We start from the raw sequence: 18,512 nt of genomic DNA, 5'->3' as shown, positions 1-18,512 counted from the left end.
ATGTCCACCTTTTTGTCCACCAGGAGCCCTAATTCCTTTTCCGTGGAGCTGCTCTCAATGAGTTCTTCTCCCAGTCTGTACACATCTGGGATTACTCTGACCTAAGTGCAACACTTTGCACTTGGCCTTGTTGAATCTCTGAAGACTTTTGTGCCTAGTAATTTTATTTTGGACTTTGGTGCTGTGGACAAAGGCTTTCTTTGTTGCAAAGTAAATAATTACAGCTCTGGTAATCATTTCCTTTCCAGATGTATCTGTTGGGTTCTGGGATGTTCACTGTAAAAGAACTTCTACAAGAGAAGAATCACAGGTTGCACTTAACACTAAGGTTTGTAATGTTCTTCTCTGTTTAGGAATTATCACTTTGAACACATGATTAAGATGCAGTGTAAGTTCTCCATGAAACAGGATGAAAACTTTGTTTTTATTTTTTTGTTTTTAAGTTGTAGGCTACTATTAAGGGTAAAAAAAAATACTTTGTATTGCATGATAGCTAAAACTTGTGGAATGAGGCCTTTTCAAACATGGTGAATTGTGTTAGATATTGGTTCTATTTCTACAAGTCAAAAATATTAAGACCAATTTCATTTTTTTCATTTTGTCCTATGAGCTCAGCATATGTGTGTGTGGAGAGTGGCAAAATAGAGCGTTTTTAACTATGCTAGCGTATGAAGAGCCTGTGGTAGGGAGACTAGAACCTGTCAAAACGGGCTTATTTTGCCTATTTGGAATAGATTGATTTAAATAGATAAATCTAGGCTCTCTTTACTACTTTAACACTTGCTTATCTAAACATATTTATCAGTATGAGCTAGAAATAGGATGAGTCATATTATAGCAACATTGACTGCTGTAATTTTCTCATTTGATTAATATTGGAAGCTTTTGTGGAAAGAGTGTGTCTCAGGAGGAAATGAAAAAGAGAGTGGGAGTCTGAAAACTCATCCCGAAGGTAATACATGAAATCCAATGTGGGATGAAGTGGAGACTTGGAGAAGAATGAGGAAAGCAAAATGACATTGAGAGTCCTGATGTGTAAAAGTGCATTGTAGTAACATGTCTTAAAAGCAGAACAGGAATCCTTGTCAGAGAAGACAAGGTAAAATCAATTGAATGGCAAAAGCATCGTAAGAGAGACTGAAGAAGACAGCATTTGTAGTATAAACGTTATCAGCACTAGAATTGCTTAACCCGGACACAGCTAACCAAAATGTGAACACAAACAAAGCTGTTTATGCTAAGAGGAGAGATGAGTAAAGTTCAGAGCTTTTTCTGCAATGTGTTGTAAAGAAAAAAGTTAGCATAATTTAGCAAGGGGAGCAGATGAAGGAAGTGAGTCAGAATAGGCATCAGCAGTATAATGAGTGAAATAGTTTAATTTATCCTAAGTGTAAAGATGAGGGTGAAAAAGAGGAAGAATGTGATGGCAGAAGTTTCATGTTTGTATCAAAAATGTGGTTATTTTGTTAGATTTATTCTTTCATGACTAAGTTGAAAATGGGCTTGTTTTGATATCAGATCTATTCTTATTATAACTGTGTGTGATGCATACATGTCTTTTCATTGTCGTGTTATCCTTCAGGTGTATTATCTGAATGCTAAACAATGTCTGTTTAGACACTGAACACACTGGAATTGGATATTTAGACCTTTTCTTGTAGTCTTGTATGTTTATTTCATTTACCCCTCCAGTGTTGTGTTTTCCAGGGATTTATTATTTTTTTATCTCGGTTTTCCCAGCGTATTTTAAAACATAAGCAATCTTAAAATACCATTCAGAATCTATCTTCAATTAATAATATAAATCTTTGCCAAAATTATTCTGTGTCATGGATGAGAAAGAGTAAATGGCAGAGACAACGTAAATGTAGATCTGGGTACTGTTCTTTTTTTAAGAACCGGCAAGGTTAGAGCTTTTGCTTTACTGTACTCTCATACTCCCTCCCACTCTCCTTCCGTCCTTCCTCAGACATATGTTTATGTGGACTCAATATCCATCCATCCCCAGCAGTGAGATTGTTGCTGATCTGGAAAGGTCAGGAAGAAAGTTGTCATTTCTTGCTGTGCAGCTGCTCAGATGTTAGTGGCCAAGGTCCCTGGGTGTTCTTGGCGCTTGCTTCCATGCACCTCCCTGATGTCCAGAATGATCCCCCACTTCAGTGTTCTTTCTTCTATTGAGGAAGCAATGCTGTGCTTGATGAACTCCAGGATGTTGACAATATATGTATTTTTTTCACTATGAGAAACTAATTGTAAAATCTGACCTCTTTCTGGTTTTACAGAAGTGTTGGCACACACATAAGTTTAGATTGCCTTCTATTAGGAGGTCTGTACAGTATATACCTAAGCAACGAGGAGAGCATTTTCTTATTTAAACAGTTTATTGTAAGATTATATAAAATCAAGTTGCAAAGATTCCTATTTAAAATGTTTATGAAATTCAAAGATTAATAGTCTTTTATAAGTGTTCCCTTGTTGATAAACAGGTCCACCTCCAAAAAAATTTCAACGCAGAGTATTTGTTGCAGGTCTGCTGAAAGTGACCGTGTAGGTAACATTACAGTTATTGGATGGCAAATGGAGGAAAAAACTGACCAAAGGCCTCCAGTGACAAGGTCACCTGATACAATTAATGGAAGGGTGAGTATAAACCTTATAGCAGCTTCAGAAAGATGCAGTTTTATTGCCTGCATTGAAATAAACTGTGTTGAAATCTGCTGTCAACTTCCCTGTCCGTTTTGTTATTTATTAGGATTTTCCAATTTCAAAGTACTGTGAAGAGCAGCCTAAAGGATCTCTTGTTGCTCATATTTGGGATTAAAGTCTTGGAGAAAAATTAAGTTTACAGTGATTTGAGCTTTAACTTCAAGTGCTTACGGCTTTCATCAGAATAGGTTTGTAGTACTGTTTGTTGGCGTACCTGCCACACTGGTGAAGCCATAAGCAGTTTCAAGTGTGGAAACTTTCACAGGCAACTGTATTTAAAAGAAATACCTTAAAGGTTTTTAGTTAAACTGTACAGGTTACTTTAATATTGGGTTTTTTTTGTGTGTGATCTGAAAAAGAAGTCTGAGTGCAGGTCTAGGAATTTCTCAACCTAGACATATGCTTAATTCTGTAAATCTTGTGTGCAGAAGATAGTGGTGATAATTGCAGCCATACCCATGTACCACAGTCACAATATATGTTAGGATCAGTTTGTATTAGGCCAAACCTATAGTGGACATGTATTAGGGCATATATTGCTGGAGCAGCTTTGAAGACTGTGAGCTACGTTAACGTGAGCTACACTAACTTCACTCGGAGGGTGGTGATGCACTGGAACAGGTTGCCCACGAAGGTTGTGGATGCCCCATCCCTGGAGGCATTCAAGGCCAGGCTGGATGTGGCTCTGGGCAGCCTGGTCTAGTGGTTGGCGACCCTGCACACAGCAGGGGGGTTGAAACTAGATGATCATTATGGTCCTTTTCAACCCAGGCCATTCTACGGTTTTATGAAGTAGTTGGAGGTCTGGATAAAATTTTCTACAACATTTCAAACTGCGCAGTAGAATTAAATAAGGATGCTTGACCTGCAGTGTTTAAGTGGATTTGTTATTTCAACCAGTGATAGATTTTGTCCACAGAAAATATATGTATAGTATTTTTTAAACATATATTTTAAATATAACTTTGTGTTGAATGTTCCCTTTAAGTCTGTGTAGAAGGATCGTCACTGTATGACCCTTGGCATACAACATACCATCCCTGGCACTGAGTTTTTCTTTCTTTCTTTCTTTTTTTGTTTGTTTTTATTTAGACTGTGTTACCCGTTGATGAAAGTTTAACAGAATCTTTAGGAATCAGATCCAAATATGCTTCATTACGGAAGGATGCACTACTGAAATCTGGTAAGCGGTGGGCTGTAACAAGTAGGATTTCAGTGTATGTAAAAGTTAAGCTCTTGCTCTCTGCTTTTGGCCCCAGGGGTGTTTAAGCAGATGTTTTGTTTGAATAGAAACAGGTTGCTGACTGAGCAGCCATTTAGAGATCTTGCAAGAACAAATTATTTTATCATCTGCACTACCATTTTCTGTAGTAAAAGCAACACTTTTTTTCATTCAGTTGACTGTACCATAAAGTTTTCCATACAATTTGCTATTCCTAAGCAGGGTTGGAAATGCACAGTGTGTAATAAAAGAAGCTCAGAAGTTGAATCTGTGTTATATTTCCTTACTGGTGTTTTCAATCATTGGGAAGCTTTTCATGTGAATGCTAGAAGAGTGGTCACTGCACAGTGTGTGTGCTTGGAAAAGCTAGGCTGATGCCTAGTTAAACTGGATCTGTATATCAGTATGTTACAGCATGTTAGTGAATCAAATCCACTCCCTTCAAAAATATATATCTTGGATAGATTTTGTACACTTTTATCTTAAACCCTGTGCATAAATAACATGGTTTTAATGCCTCAGTGTTTGGCGGTGCCATTTGCCGGATGTATCGTTTCCCCACCACTGATGGAAACCACCTGAGAATCTTGGAGCAAATGGCTGAGAGTGTGCTGTCACTGCACATACCCAGGCAATTCGTGAAGCTTCTTCTAGAAGAAGATGCAGCAAGGTGAGCCCACGCTGGTTTGCATATGCGGTTACACAGCAGGGATGTGGCTGTCACTGAGTTACCAAGGCATATATATAAGTAATATAACTGTGTTAAAGTACAGAGGCACTGAGGAAAAAATAGTACAAGCAGCTCCTTGCTGACTGAGCTGTTGCAGTGAACAAGATTTTATGTCAGAATGTGGGGGCTGGGCTTGAGCATGAGATAACATGAGCATACAGATGTGCTGATGGAAGAGAACTGTTGGCAGAATGAACAGTTAGGGTCGTGGTGCAGTTATCTGCATGTAGGGGTTATCTGTTCTCTTTGATGTATTCATCACTCTTCAAGGCAGCATACGCATTTATGAGTTTTACTTCCCTACATTTGTAGGCTGTGGTTTGCAGAGGATCATGTGGAGTGATTTATGTGTTCTTCAAAAACAAAAACAGCATTTCCTTTGGGGTGGTAAAAGAATTTTAGTCTTATTTTTGGGTATTCGATTTTTAGCTGTGTTTTAATCCCCCTCCTAGGGGCCTAATTAAGCCTGACCTTAACTAAAAATAAAGCTGTTTAGTGCTCTCAGTGTCCTATATTAATGCATTTCTGTCTCTTGAGATGCTGTGAAAGAAAATCAAATGTTAATCCGTATGAGCAGGCAGAAGTAGTCTGCAGTGGTGGCAAGCATTTTCGTGTTTTGCAAAAATGATAACTTTTCACAAGAAGATGGCAGTGAAAATTGTCATGTATGGAAAAAACTTCTGCATGACGACTGCTTGAGTTTCTAAAGTTCACAGGGATTTTATATGCTGTTGTGTTTTGTTTTTTTAGAAATATGTACTTGCTAAGGAGTAAGGTCAGTTGTTTTAGGGCCTTTAAGGTCTTAGACTTGTAGGGAAAGAATGATGCATCTTGCATAGCTGTCTTGCTACACTTGTTTTGAAGAGGCCTTGAGATGTGCCCTTACATCTTTAGATATGAGTTATTCATTGTTTATTTTATATCTCTGGTTCTCTGCAGCTTTCCTCACAGTACCTTCAGAAGCTCCTATTCATTATGATGTACACCTAAGATAATGTAAACATTTGCCAAGCTTACCCATAAGGTGCCATCTGTGATAAATGTGATTTAAGATCTTGAAGGTAATAAAAGGAAAATTTAGGGTGAACGAGGAAAAAAGACTTGCTGTAAGAATGTGGGCAGTGAAGTTCCTAAAAGCCTTAACCATAAAAAGTGACGGCTCAGGGGCTGTTGCTAAAGTCATACAGAGATTGATGTATGCATACTGCATGCAATTCCAGGTTAGTAACAGCCCAGGTGATAGCTATTATGACTCTGTATGCTCTGAGTTGCATGGCTAAAGGTAAACACTGCTTCTACGTAATCTACAAGAAAGATTTCCTTCTCTCGCTTCAGCTGAGGTAACCCTCAGTGATATGCAGAATTCTTTGCAGCCAGTGCTTTTATGTTTCTAATGAAGAACTGTTTTTCTTTAAGGTGTATTACTGTTTATGTTAGTGCTGAAGTAGTGCCCTGTTTTGATACAGTGTGGGAAATGGCACAAACGTAGCTGGCGTTCAGCAGGATATCTCAGACTTTTCTCCAATCTCTATGCAGTAGCCCAGAAGAATGCTGAGCAGCTACACAGGCACAGCTGCTTCTATCTTAATGATATGGTGACTTGTAAAATGCCCTGGGATTAATCACAGCTGTTGTCTCTTAAATAAAGCCATTCTGGCCCAGAACTCTTGGAAGGGGAGCATCTTAACCAGGGGGATGTTTTGACCACCTAATCGTTTATGACATGCACATCCCTTGTTGTCTTCGCCACATGGGATAAACAAGGAAACAAAGTTTAAAGCTGTGAATTTGCTTTGGGAAGACCTGGGCGCAAATGCCTGGTGTGCTTTGAGAAGGGAACTTGACTAGGTGATCACAGTAGCATCTTTTGCAGAAACAGTTTACAAGATGAAACAAGACCTGCTTTTTCCAAGTAATTGATACATACAGTTTACATTGTTGCCTGTTGGAAAAACAAACTGAAGCTTTTTTTGGAAGTTTGCCTCCTGTTAATTCTGTCCTAACTACTGTGGAGTAGAAATCATTCTGCCAAATGCTGCCTCAAATTAGATGAAGCCAGTTGGTTAAAGCTATGGATTAGGGATATTGAGAATCAGCTGCAAAAAATTTGCTGTGTCTTTCTGACTGATGATTGTTCTACCTTTTCTGTGTTGATGTTCTGCCGAATTCCTCTAGCCAGGGACTTTTCTGTTCAGATCTGGGGGTATTCAGCCATCCTGTATTCCACCTAAAGTGAAACTGCAGATTAAGACTTTGTCGGGTGACCTGTCTTTCCAGAACCATATTAATGCTTTAACTTCTTAACCCTTCCCTGCCTGGCTGTAGAAACTGTCCTGTAGATAATCTGGCCAGTACAGGTATTCCTTGTAGTGTTGGGTGCTGATCTCCCAGCTAAAGACTGTCACAGCTGTGATTTAATTAGAGAGCCACCGAAGTTCAGTGGAGTGAGTCATCAGTGGTCATCATTGTCCCAAGTCACCTGACACAGTGGCAGTGCCCATCATTTGCAAATCATCGTATAGTCTGGGGGCTCCTGCAGAAGGTGGAAAGCTTTGGTTTTGATACTGGGATGTGTTTTGGGGAACATTTTTGTCTGGGGACTAGGTTAGACAGGAGTGAGTTTAGGATGCATCAGCTGAGATTGGTGCTACATTGCTATAATGTGGAACTTAGTCAACCAGACAATGGAGCTCAACACATCTCTTTTTTTCCTTTTTCTTCTGTGTTTTCTTCTTTCCCTAGGGTTTGTGAACTAGAAGAATTGGGCGAATTATCTCCATGTTGGGAAAGCCTTCGGCGACAAATAGTTACTCAGTACCAAACAATTATTTTAACTTATCAGGAAAATCTAACTGACTTGCATCAATACAAAGGTCAGCAAGATTTCTTTTGTATAATAAAATGACACTTCTCAATTGTGACTGTTAATGAGTAAGAAAATATTATTTTTAGATTATATTTATTTATTAACATTTGTTATGAGGTTGCTAATGGTCTGGGAAAATTTGTCTGCTCTGTTAATCCTCTTATTTTACATGAAAGTATAGTAGAATTATGAACAGTAACAGAAAGACCCATCTTTTTGTATGTTTTTTCTCTGCTTTTCTTTCAGCATGTAGCAAACGGTGAATGAAACCCCCTGAATATTTTAGCTTAAGCAGATGAAGAGTTTTTTATACTTTCTTTCTTTTTTTTTTTTATTTCTCAGGTCCTTCATTTAAAGCCAGTAGCTTGAAAGCTGACAAAAAATTGGAATTTGTTCCCACAAATTTACATATACAAAGAATGAGAGTCCAGGATGATGGAGGATCAGGTACTTGCTTTTTCCTTTCTTTCTTCTCTTTGTTCTGTTTCTTTTTTTTTTTTTCATAGCCAAGTTTCCACAAACTGCTGTTCTGTTTTATTAATGCTACTTGGTATTTTTATAGTGCCTTCTACTTCTCTTTGTAAAAGAGATGTTGGTGTAGTTATCCCTGTTCTACAGGTGCTAAAACTAGGTATTTTAGTTAACTGTACCTGAGATGACAGAAACCAGCCTTTCTGCTAGAGAATATATTGGAATTAGCTGCTTTGTCCCTTGGTTTTTGTCAGAATAGTAGAGGTTCTGATCTTTGTTTATTGTTAAGTTTGTGAGTTTTTTCTCTGGAGTTTTTGTGAAGGATAATGCAAAATCACACCAGTTTGTTCACATCAAGCTTTTTTTCTTCATAAATAACTTAGTTATCTCTTCTTTCAACAGTAATTCCCACTAACCATGGACATACACTTGTTCTGCTTATCGGTGTGAGGGATTCCAGTAGTGGCGGGTTTGGTGTAAAGGCCAGCTCAGCACCTCTTTTTCAGTCAGACTTGTAGATTAAAAAATGGAGGACCTGCATTCAAGTAGGGTTCTTGCACCTCAAAAGTACCTGATGAATTTCCGGGGCCTCTAAAACAATACAAGTTTTATATATCCTTCAAAACACTGGCACAAGACTTTACAAAATTACTTTCAGAATAGTTTTGGAATTTCCGTAGCTGTATGCGTAAAGATCACAAGCTTTAATTTGTAAGTCCTTTTTGTCCATCCCAGATCAGAACTACGACATAGTCACCATAGGAGCACCAGCAGCTCATTGCCAAGGCTTCAAATCAGGTGGCTTGCGGAAAAAGCTGCATAAATTTGAAGAGGCAAAGAAACAGTAAGTAGAAATGTTGTTGTGTCAGCTGATGTCATGCCCTTTCCTGACAGTCTGTGCTCAATGATTTGAAAAAACATTCCATTCTTTGCATCTCATTCAGTGGTTCTACTATACATTGTAAAGATTACTCTATATTTTCTTCCAAATGAGGAGAGGGGAAACAGTTTCCCCTTTGTATTACCATATTTATTTCTTTAGTGATAGGCCTTTTCTAATAGTTCTCTCAGAGAAGTCTTTAATTTTCTTCAATACTTGTCAATTCATTTAGTTTAACTACTTTAAGTGTTGGGTTTGAGTTCTACCAAATTGCGGTCTAGAAAAATGTGTCTTTAGAAGCTCTTCAGCTGCCCTACATCATGCTTTCAACACATCAGTTTCAGACTTCCTGCCCCTCTCATAGTTTTAAGGTCCTGTTGCTGAACATTCTTTAGTACTGAACAGCTGTACCTGATAGGCAACTTGGCTTTATTTATGAGGATATTGCTGGAGGCTCATCTATATTGCCTTAAGATTTTTGTGTAGTTCAGGCTTCTGCAGGCTGGATAGCAGACCTCCCCAGTCGTGTCTTCAGGGACTGTTCAGTCACCTCTCTGGAAACACAACCATGTATGCTATAAAAAGAGCAGAAAATGGCAAGGTCACATGTGGCATAGGGAGAGCCCTTGCAGCAAAGAAAGCTAATGGTATCCTGGGCTACATTAGGGATACCAAGGAAAAGATAATGTCCTTTGGGTCTGCATTACTTTTGCTGCAATAAGGAGAATTTGAGGAACAGTGAGAGTCACATGAGTCATTGTAGGCAGGGAAAGGAGACTTTACTAATGCTGTTTCAAAGAAAGGATTTGTAGGATGTGAAGCTGATCTGCCAACTACAGAATCAGTTTTGGCAGAAAATAATAAATAGCAGCATCCTGTGAACATCAGTCAGGTGCTGGAAAGAAAAGAGCAAAAGTAGGCTTGCTACAATTATTCCCAATTTAGACTAGGATGGGACTAGGGAAAACATAAACCTGGAAATACTGTTACTTTTCCTGTCCTTTTGAAACCGCATTTGTTTTCTCAAATATATTCCGTCAGCTTAGGAACAGAGAATCAGGCATTCCATTTCATCCAGTCAGTTCAAGTAGACATTTCAGTCTTGGAGAATTTGCTACAAGGGAATACAGAAATATATGCTATTTGGGAATTTAGAAAGCTCACCAAAAAAATAGTCTGATGTTTGAGACTTCCAAAAATGCATTGTGAAGACATCGTACTCTGTAAATGAAACCATCTGTCGTGGGTTTAAAGTATAAAACCACTGCTGTGGGCCACCAGAAATTCAACTCAGAAGAATTTCAGAAGAGGGACTTGAAATACTACTCTGGGGATATGAATTTCATTGTGGCTCTTAATATAAAATACAGTTTTAGGATCTCTGTGGTAAGATGGTTGTTCTATTTTCTCATAAAACTCAGTATAGTAGAATTGAGTTCCATCTCCTCAGTTTCATTGTTACACGGATATTGTTCAGTTCTTTTCTCCTTTCTTTGGCAAAATTGCATGTACTGCATCCACAACATTCCCCCGGAACAACACATGGTCATCTGGCAATCTGTGTTTTTTGCTTACAAGTTTAATCGTATGTACCTGCATTGTTGAAAAGATGACACAAATATGTTATTTCCCCAAACGTTTGTTTTGTTTTCTGCTTCTGGTATTTGCTAACAATCTGCTAATTTTATTTTGGTTTTTTGTTTTTTTTAGCAGTTATGAGGAGTGTTGGTGAGTTTTCTGTTTCTGAGAGTTCTGTAGAGAGGGCTTCTGTTCTTTGGGTTGTTTTATTTTTCTTTTCTTTCTTTCCTTTGGCAAAGATGTGGTGTGTTTTAACGTGTGCAGGGCTTTTTTAATGTCATGCATCATGGCATCCCTAATTGTGCTCTAAATAATCGTAGCTGCTTTGTGGAACATATGTGAAGGAACTTCATTTCATCTGCAATGTTTGCTTACAATGAACAGCTTCCTGGCTCTAAGCATGGTAGAAATCTAAGAGCAGAACATGAGAATGTTGTACCTTTGCCTCTGTTATCCAGTGAAAATCACTTAGAGAGAGAAACCTTCTGCCAATGCTTCTTGAACCTTTGTAGTTGTAGATTGGGCATGATTTATATTTTTTGTAATCCATGTCTGCATTTAAACACACTTAACTTTTATTTATTTTTCTTCATGTTGCAGTGCTCAGTGCTATGAAAATGTAACATTACTTGATGGTTCAGCAGTGCAGAAGTTCTGCTCTGAATCTCTCATATTGAAGGCCCAACCCCTTAAACTGAGAGTTTAAACAGAGCAAGCCTGTGTTTTTGCTTGCTGGTACAGTGCAATGGGAGCTGTTCATTTGAAAAAGCAATTGCAGGTTGGAAAGTAGATTTTTGTGAACTTTATGCCATAAAATTTTCTTCCAATCATCCCAGCAAATTTTTGTGATTAAAAATGTAACAGTTCTAAATCAGGTCTCAGTATGCTGCATGGCCTTTCCTGCCAAATACGTCTCTATGCATGTTGACAACGCTGTCGTGGAAATAAATTGCTCAGAGGAATTGTCACTAAGATCACTCATCAACATAGAGCACAAATCATGTACAGTGAAAGTCCTAAGAGCTAAGATTAATTTGCTGTATAGCACAGCAGTAGTGGGGAGTGGTTGTTCTCTGCTCCAGTCAAGTGGCTGACCAGAGGGACACAAATAAGAAATCTCTTTCAAGAATCACTTCTGCACTTCATCCTTTGAAAATGTATCTCCCTTCTTTTGTAATGGAGCTCAGGCAGATACAGGATTAAACTCATCCCTTGCCTTAATATCTGTTAAGGGGCAAGAACTGGTATTTGTTGCAATGATCTTAAAGTGTGCCCCATGCAACTCTCATGTGTTACCTCACAGACACACTGCAGAAATGAACAATATTGCTCTAGGAATAGCAAAGGAATTCACACTTCCCAGAGGTAGAGAGCTGAGGCAGCTCACTCCATGCAGTCTCAGCAGCACCTCTCTCTTCAGGCAGTGCCAAGCTCAAGGCTTGCAGTAGGTTCTTCTGTATTGTGACTACACTGAAGCCATTTGTGAGTAGAAAAAAAGGAGTAAAATTAAGATAATATTGAATGGATGTCACCTCATGGTTGTTGCCACATCATGAACAGGCGTCACACTTACTACAGCAAGAGCTGAAGTAAAGGCCTGATCTCTGTGTAGCTTTCTCACTGAGAGATTAAAAAAAGAGGATATTGCCTGGCAAAGGGGAAGTTTCGGTCTAAATGAATTTCCTAAGCTAAAAAGCTTTTTTTCTCAGGTAGGATTAACTCACCCCTTAAAAGTGCTACAATCTCTTCATCAGTTACAGACAAGTGTCCAGCCTGGATCTTAACTACAAAATCAGCTTCTGTAGATGTCTAAACAGAGCACGCAAACACTCACCTTCTCCACTACCAAGTAAATGGTCTTAGTGGAACTGCAGTGTACCAATATAAAGATATGTTTTACTTGTATAGTTTATTTCCATTTCTAGGTGGAAAAGGCTAGTTTGGTCTTGCTTTCTGCAGTTAGAGCCGTGTCTGCAATAGAGACAGTTGTACCACAGCCGTAGCTTAACACTGTGTGTGCTAACAGGAGCCTACACCACGGGCAGAGTCCTTGGGAGTCCTTGGGTTAGCCTGATATATAATTTGCTTTTTCATGTCTTGTAAGATTTCTTTTGCTGGAGTAACTTTAGTCAGCCCTGCAACTGAGGAAAAGATACTCTAGTGCGATTTGCTAGCAGAAGAAGGTTTTGTTAATATTACACTGTCTCCGTTATGAATCTAGGTGCCATTTCTGTATTGGAAAGAATGTGCATTTTCTTTTCACAATGCCAGGGTGACAACAATAGCTGCGTGACAACACTGTTCTACAAATCAGGCCTCAGTGAAGTGTCTGTGTTGTAAGCAGAGAGAGGATGGGGCAAGCTGTCACTGCAAACTCTGGTTATGTCTCTGATGGCAAAATCTCATACATTCTCCTCAGCAAAATCGTCCCTCTGGCTCTGCCCTCAGTCACTTGGCATAAGGGATTAGTAAATCTGCATCCAAATGCTTTCAGTAAGGCAGAAAAGGCTTTAGGATCATGCTCCTGCTGTGCAATTGCCAACTGGCCTTTCACTGTTGATTGCTAGGTTAATTTTTGTTGTCTGCCATTAATTCCCCAGCATGCTACCGCAAAGCGTGTACCTCTACAGCAATTTTACCCCTAAAATCCATCTTTCTTTTTCAGCACTTCAACAGGTTCCCAGTCAATAATATACATCCCACAGGACATTGTTAGAGCAAAGGAAATCATTGCACAAATCAACACCCTGAAAACTCAAGTCAGCTATTATGCAGAAAGGCTCTCACGGGCTGCCAAGGATAGATCAGCTAATGGCCTTGAAAGAACACTGGCTATCCTGGCAGATAAGGTAGGAGAATAGTACATCTGCACACTGAAAAACACTGTTTTTTTTCTCCCTTTCTTTTGTTTACTTTGTCTGGTAGTGTATTATAACGTGTATAGTCTGTAATTAAAAAAAAAAATAAAATTAGACCAGCTTTAAGATTTGCTGCATTTTATTTTTTTTTTCCACTGTTCTTCACACTCCCATGTCTTGAGAGTGGAGAACAATGTCCTCTGGTTGCCTCTATTGATTCGCCATAATCCAGAAATGAATATTTCTTCATTTTCTTTTATACTCTTTTCTCCATAACCATGTTGTTTCTTTTAATGACCCTCTGAGTCATATGTCAAGCAGCAGCAATTGGGCAAAGCTTACGTGAATGAAACTCTTCTGTAGTATTCCACTGGTGAAATAAGGAATAATGGTGACACAGGCTTTATCTGAATTAGTGATGTGAATCAGTTATTTCTTGACGTTTGTTAACAGAAGACAGACTGGACCCAAATCTGAAGGCACTCATTTACAGGGACAAAAACCAACTACAGTTTTAGTGACGGCTTCTGTCCCTGAAGGAGATGAGGGTTGTAAATGGCAGCAGTGACATATGCTCAGTCAGTTAGCTGTGAATTATCCCAGTTGAGGGGTTATGTGTACACTTTTGTAGACCGCAAAAGATAGTGTGACCACATGCAAATGTGTTAATAATAGTATTCACTCTAGATGATACTGCGGCATGTATAATTAATCCACAGGATTTTCTACAGCTGGACAAAGTATACATACAGCATAGCGAGGGCTTTCTCTCATTTAATAGACAAACAGGTCAAAATTTTTTTCATAGTCACATAACTTATAGAAAGCCTTTAATACAGGATTACTAAGAAAGGAAACAGGTTGTACTGATTAGCAGTTACACCTTCAGCTTTTCTCTTAAGTCTTGCTTGCTATAATTTGAGACAGGCAGAGTATAAACATGTCTGCACGTTAAAGGTTTCTTCAAATGGAAGGTGAAGTGCAAATAGAGGTGTTAGGAATTGCACATTATCAGTGACGTTTTCAGTAACTGCAAGACTTTAGAAACCTACTCTTTCTGTTCTAGTATCCTATATAGCTTTTGAAGACCATGCCATACAATGCTTTTAAAGGCATCTCAGAGACTCCAAAGCAGTTGTTATTTTCTTTTACAGAATACTAGTCTGTTTTTATATTCTTTCTGTAAAAGAATAAAAATAAAAATTGTGTACAGAATAATGGAAGGATGATAAAATGTTGGGGGATTCTTGCTTTTTAGACCCGGCAACTCGTCACAGTCTGTGACTGCAAGTTGTTAGCAAATTCAATACATGGACTAAACGCTGCAAGGCCAGATTATATAGCTTCAAAGGCATCTCCAACCTCTGGAGAAGGGGAACAAGTGATGCTGAGGAACGATCAAGATACACTAGTGGCCAGATGGACGGGACGAAACAGCCGATCTTCTCTGCAAGTGGACTGGCATGAAGAGGAATGGGTATGTTTACTCTGTGGGGTGACGACGGAGTTTCTTCTTAGTTTTTGTTTGCTGTTCTTTTATTTGTAAGGTCTGTATCTGCTCACGAGGTATGCTTAGGATTAGTATTTTGGAGTATATTTTTATGCATCGTAGTCATCTACTGGAGGAGCTGGAGAACTAGCAAAGATGTTCCTTCTGCCCTGTGTGCACATACTGCTTGACACAGAGCTACAAACTGGCTTTAATGAATAATTTTGGATCTCCTAAGCAGCAGAGATCACCACAGTTGGTGCACTTATTTAAGTTGCTTCCAAGGGAAAATAAACAGCTTTTAAAATAAACTGGCCATACTACAAAGGGCTCTTACACTTCTCCAAAATGAAGCATATTTTGCATGTGGTAGCTATACAGTTCAGTGTTCCAAACTTTTCTCTGTTTTTGTATTCTTGTCTAAATATTTGGGACTTGCTGTCCATCCCTGTTTTGATGATGAACAGCTTCTAAAAAGTGTTTGCACAAAAAATTTAAAGCGTTTTCCATACCTCACTGCCAGTTGAAATGAGAATTGGTCTGTGTAAATTCTGTCATTGTGTAGTATAAACTGAAATAAATTAAATCTCAAAAATAGTCAAGGTAAGTTAAAACAATGATTAATTGTTCAAATTTAGAAAGGAGGTCCAATTCATTTTGGAAATGGATCCTTGCTAACTTTGTTTTGGCACGCTTTGACCCTAGGGTCGGACTCAAAATAACAAGATAATAATAAGGCCAATTCAGCTAATTAGATGTAAATATAATATGCTAATTTTATCTATTACTCTGAGTTACATAAGTAAAAAAAGATGCATGATTGTTTATTATACAATCTTTTTAAGAGTGTTTTTCTATTATTTCAGTTAATTTTATTATTGAATAAGTTTATCTGCAGTACAAAGTCAATAGATCATTAAGACCAGTTCTTTGACCAGCTTTCATTAAAGTAGCATTTACGTTTACAGAAGTAACCACTTTTAAACATAGAGCAAGACTTCAACTTTTATCTGACTAAATGGGGATATTCCCCTCTTTCACCAAATTTCTAAAATTATTTAAAATTATTTTCTGCATTTAGTTTTACATTTGGGCTTAGCCATGCATGTAAGGAAATGCCAGTTCTTTTTCCCCTCTTTTCCTAGCTTTGAAAAGAATGAAGGATATCAGCTCCTGCTGCCCTTTTAAAGGGAGGAAAGTCTGTCTCTGAATTTCAGTTGCTCTGGGCTTTAAGGAAATGAAATTTTAAAGGAGAAAAGCAAACGTTTATCAGCAAAACCGACAAAGCATTTCCGTGACGAACGTTAGAGCCTAAAAGAATAAGCAGTAGTGCCAACTGTAATTGTGAATAGTAGTGAAGGAGGAGGCACTTAAAGTTGTTCAACAAATTTACTTTGAAGATAACTTCACAATTTACCATGCACTGATGTTGCTACATATTGCTGACACGCTGGCATGCGTTATTTGTAGAGAGAATGTGTGTGTGCACAAATGTGATCATTCCTCTGGGCACACAGAAACTTTGCAGAAGAATTGGGACTGCAATCATAGGAGAAAATAGGAGGGATTTGTTACCTAATGTCTTTTCTCTTTTTAAATTGAGAAAGGAATGTTTTCTTTTAAGGAGAAAGTTTGGTTGAATGTTGACAAAAGTCTGGAGTGCATTATACAGAGAGTGGACAAACTTCTCCAGAAAGAGCGCCTGCAAAGTGACAGCTGTGAAGACGTTTTCCAGTGTGACATCAGCTGTACTAGTAAGAAAGGTAATCGGGACACCCGTGCCTACTGGATAAATCCAGAAGATGTAAATGAGACCTCATCTTCCTCACCACCATCATCCTCACCACCACCATCATCCACCCCATCCTGTGCATGCCATTCTCTCAGAAAGACAAGTGCGTATGCCAGACACTGCTTCTCACTGCTGCTCTCTCGCTGTGCGCTGGCATCGTTCCTAAGCCTCTGTGACATCCTTCCATGTGTCTTTAGTTCAGTGCTGGTGTTATGCCCTGATGTCAGGCAGACAGGGCTGGTGGTGTACTGGGAGCTGCAAAGACCATAACTTTAGAATCCTAGACCCACTGAAATCATTGCTAAATCTCTCATTGATAGCAATGGCTTTTGGCTTTCCTGATGGGTATTTTAAGCTAGTAAAACAGGTGTTTGGGTCAGCGTATGCCCAAAATCACCTCTGGTAGCTTTCCTGTTGGCTTCAGCTTCTTTGCGGCAATCAAAGCTTATTACAGTGAGCCTCTATAAAAGATTAAATAAAACATGAGAGAAGTGCATTGCTAATGGTCCCACTTGGGCTGCCAAAGTGTAGGAGGGGAGCTGAGTAGTCCCATTAGACTGAGCTCAGCTTCAAAGAGTGAACCTATGGGAGTTTAAAGCAGATTTTAATCCAAACTGTCAAAAGCTGTGGTGCTGAAGGACTCAATTAGTTAGACTTGATGAAGCTGGAAGGTAGGAGTTGGCAAGTGCAAGCTCTCAGTGGAGTAATCCTATCAAAAATGGGTGCTGGATTGAATGCAGTTACATAATGCCATGAAGGTGGGAATGAGAGAGATCCATATCAGTTTAATGCAGCCTTGCATTAAGTTTCAAAATTATTCTATATATACTTATTTGACTTCCTCTCATATTTGTAACATGTGGCCACTGTGGTTTGGCCATTTAATAGAGCAGGTATGCCAAATTAAGCTTGAGGAAAATTGAGATTTGTGTTTTCATTTCCTTTTGTCCTGTTCTGTCTTATCGTTTGGTGGCCCTTTGTGCATTTGTGACTTCACGTCCATTCCATTGGTAATGTTATAGTAATAAGTTGGAAGACAGTGCCTTTAAGAAAAAGAAAACAAGGAATTTAAAAAAAAAAGTTTAAGTATATTCATGAAGCTCTTGTTACACTACATTTGATTTGCTTAGTATCTTAAATAACCATATTTTTCTAGATTAGACTGACATTTGTGTGTGTTATAAAGGAAACTATAATGGGAGAGTTGGCTCTTGCTTCAGAATGTGTTTTCTATTAATCTTTGACTAAATGTTTTACCATTTTGATGCCTTTAAATGTCATTATTTGCTGGCTAGTTTATGTACTATTTACTTGAAAGTTTTATCAGTAAATTTCATATCAATGATTACAAGTATTACATTGTTAATATTAAAAAAAAAAATAGAAAAAATCTGTTGTGGGTGATATCAGAACCTTTCCCCAAGGCAATTCTATGCCAAAAGCATCTTAGAACAATCATTTTATTTCAATTTACCCAGTATTTTCACTCAATTTTTTACATCTGCTGAAAATCCTGATACCTGTGCAATGTAAGGATGGAATTAGTTGCATTTGCCTACCAAAGGTTTTGTGTCAAAATCTATGGAAAAGCTATCTCTGCTGTGCTTCCAAAATGGAGGAAACAACTCTTCCCATTAAATCCACAGAATCTGGCATAGACAAATCAATAAGTGTAGCAAGCTTTAAATCTGAGGGACTTGCTGCCATTTCCCAGTGTAAGGACTAGATTTGAAGTCTAACTGTCAGCCAGCGCTGGATAAATGTAACTCAGTGCTGGAAAGGGAGCCTTGTTTCTTAATGAGCAGTTTGAATTGAATTGCAGTTGAGAAGTTCACTGTAAGCCAGGGCAAGCCAAGTGCTTGATCACGTTCTCATCAAATTTTATTCTTTCTTAGCAGTATTTTGGACGGACTAACAGGT

At 38.5% G+C, this 18,512-nt stretch overlaps 1 protein-coding gene across 27 annotated transcripts in view; it reads left to right on the top strand.

Moving 5' to 3' along the window:
- The window catches only part of INPP4A (inositol polyphosphate-4-phosphatase type I A), a 119,997-nt gene that overhangs the window by 77,767 nt on the left and 23,718 nt on the right, over nucleotides 1–18,512 (top strand). For 13 of the 27 annotated variants that reach the window (XM_021412738.1, XM_021412718.1, XM_021412678.1 and 10 more), the window contains 11 exons: nucleotides 249–328; nucleotides 2,487–2,640; nucleotides 3,799–3,889; nucleotides 4,451–4,598; nucleotides 7,401–7,531; nucleotides 7,867–7,971; nucleotides 8,731–8,839; nucleotides 10,586–10,603; nucleotides 13,119–13,302; nucleotides 14,570–14,788; nucleotides 16,425–16,695. In XM_021412738.1, the coding sequence (XP_021268413.1) occupies nucleotides 249–328; nucleotides 2,487–2,640; nucleotides 3,799–3,889; nucleotides 4,451–4,598; nucleotides 7,401–7,531; nucleotides 7,867–7,971; nucleotides 8,731–8,839; nucleotides 10,586–10,603; nucleotides 13,119–13,302; nucleotides 14,570–14,788; nucleotides 16,425–16,695 (1,510 nt within the window). The remainder of the gene's footprint in view (nucleotides 1–248; nucleotides 329–2,486; nucleotides 2,641–3,798; nucleotides 3,890–4,450; nucleotides 4,599–7,400; nucleotides 7,532–7,866; nucleotides 7,972–8,730; nucleotides 8,840–10,585; nucleotides 10,604–13,118; nucleotides 13,303–14,569; nucleotides 14,789–16,424; nucleotides 16,696–18,512) is intronic. The other 14 variants (XM_021412793.1, XM_021412790.1, XM_021412792.1 and 11 more) reach the window with 9 other exon arrangements.

This window comes from Numida meleagris, chromosome 1, assembly GCF_002078875.1.
Source record: "Numida meleagris isolate 19003 breed g44 Domestic line chromosome 1, NumMel1.0, whole genome shotgun sequence".
Taxonomy (NCBI): Eukaryota; Metazoa; Chordata; class Aves; order Galliformes; family Numididae; genus Numida; species Numida meleagris.
The sequence above is the reverse complement of the archived record's forward strand: the minus strand, read 5'-3'. Positions and strand labels throughout refer to the sequence as shown.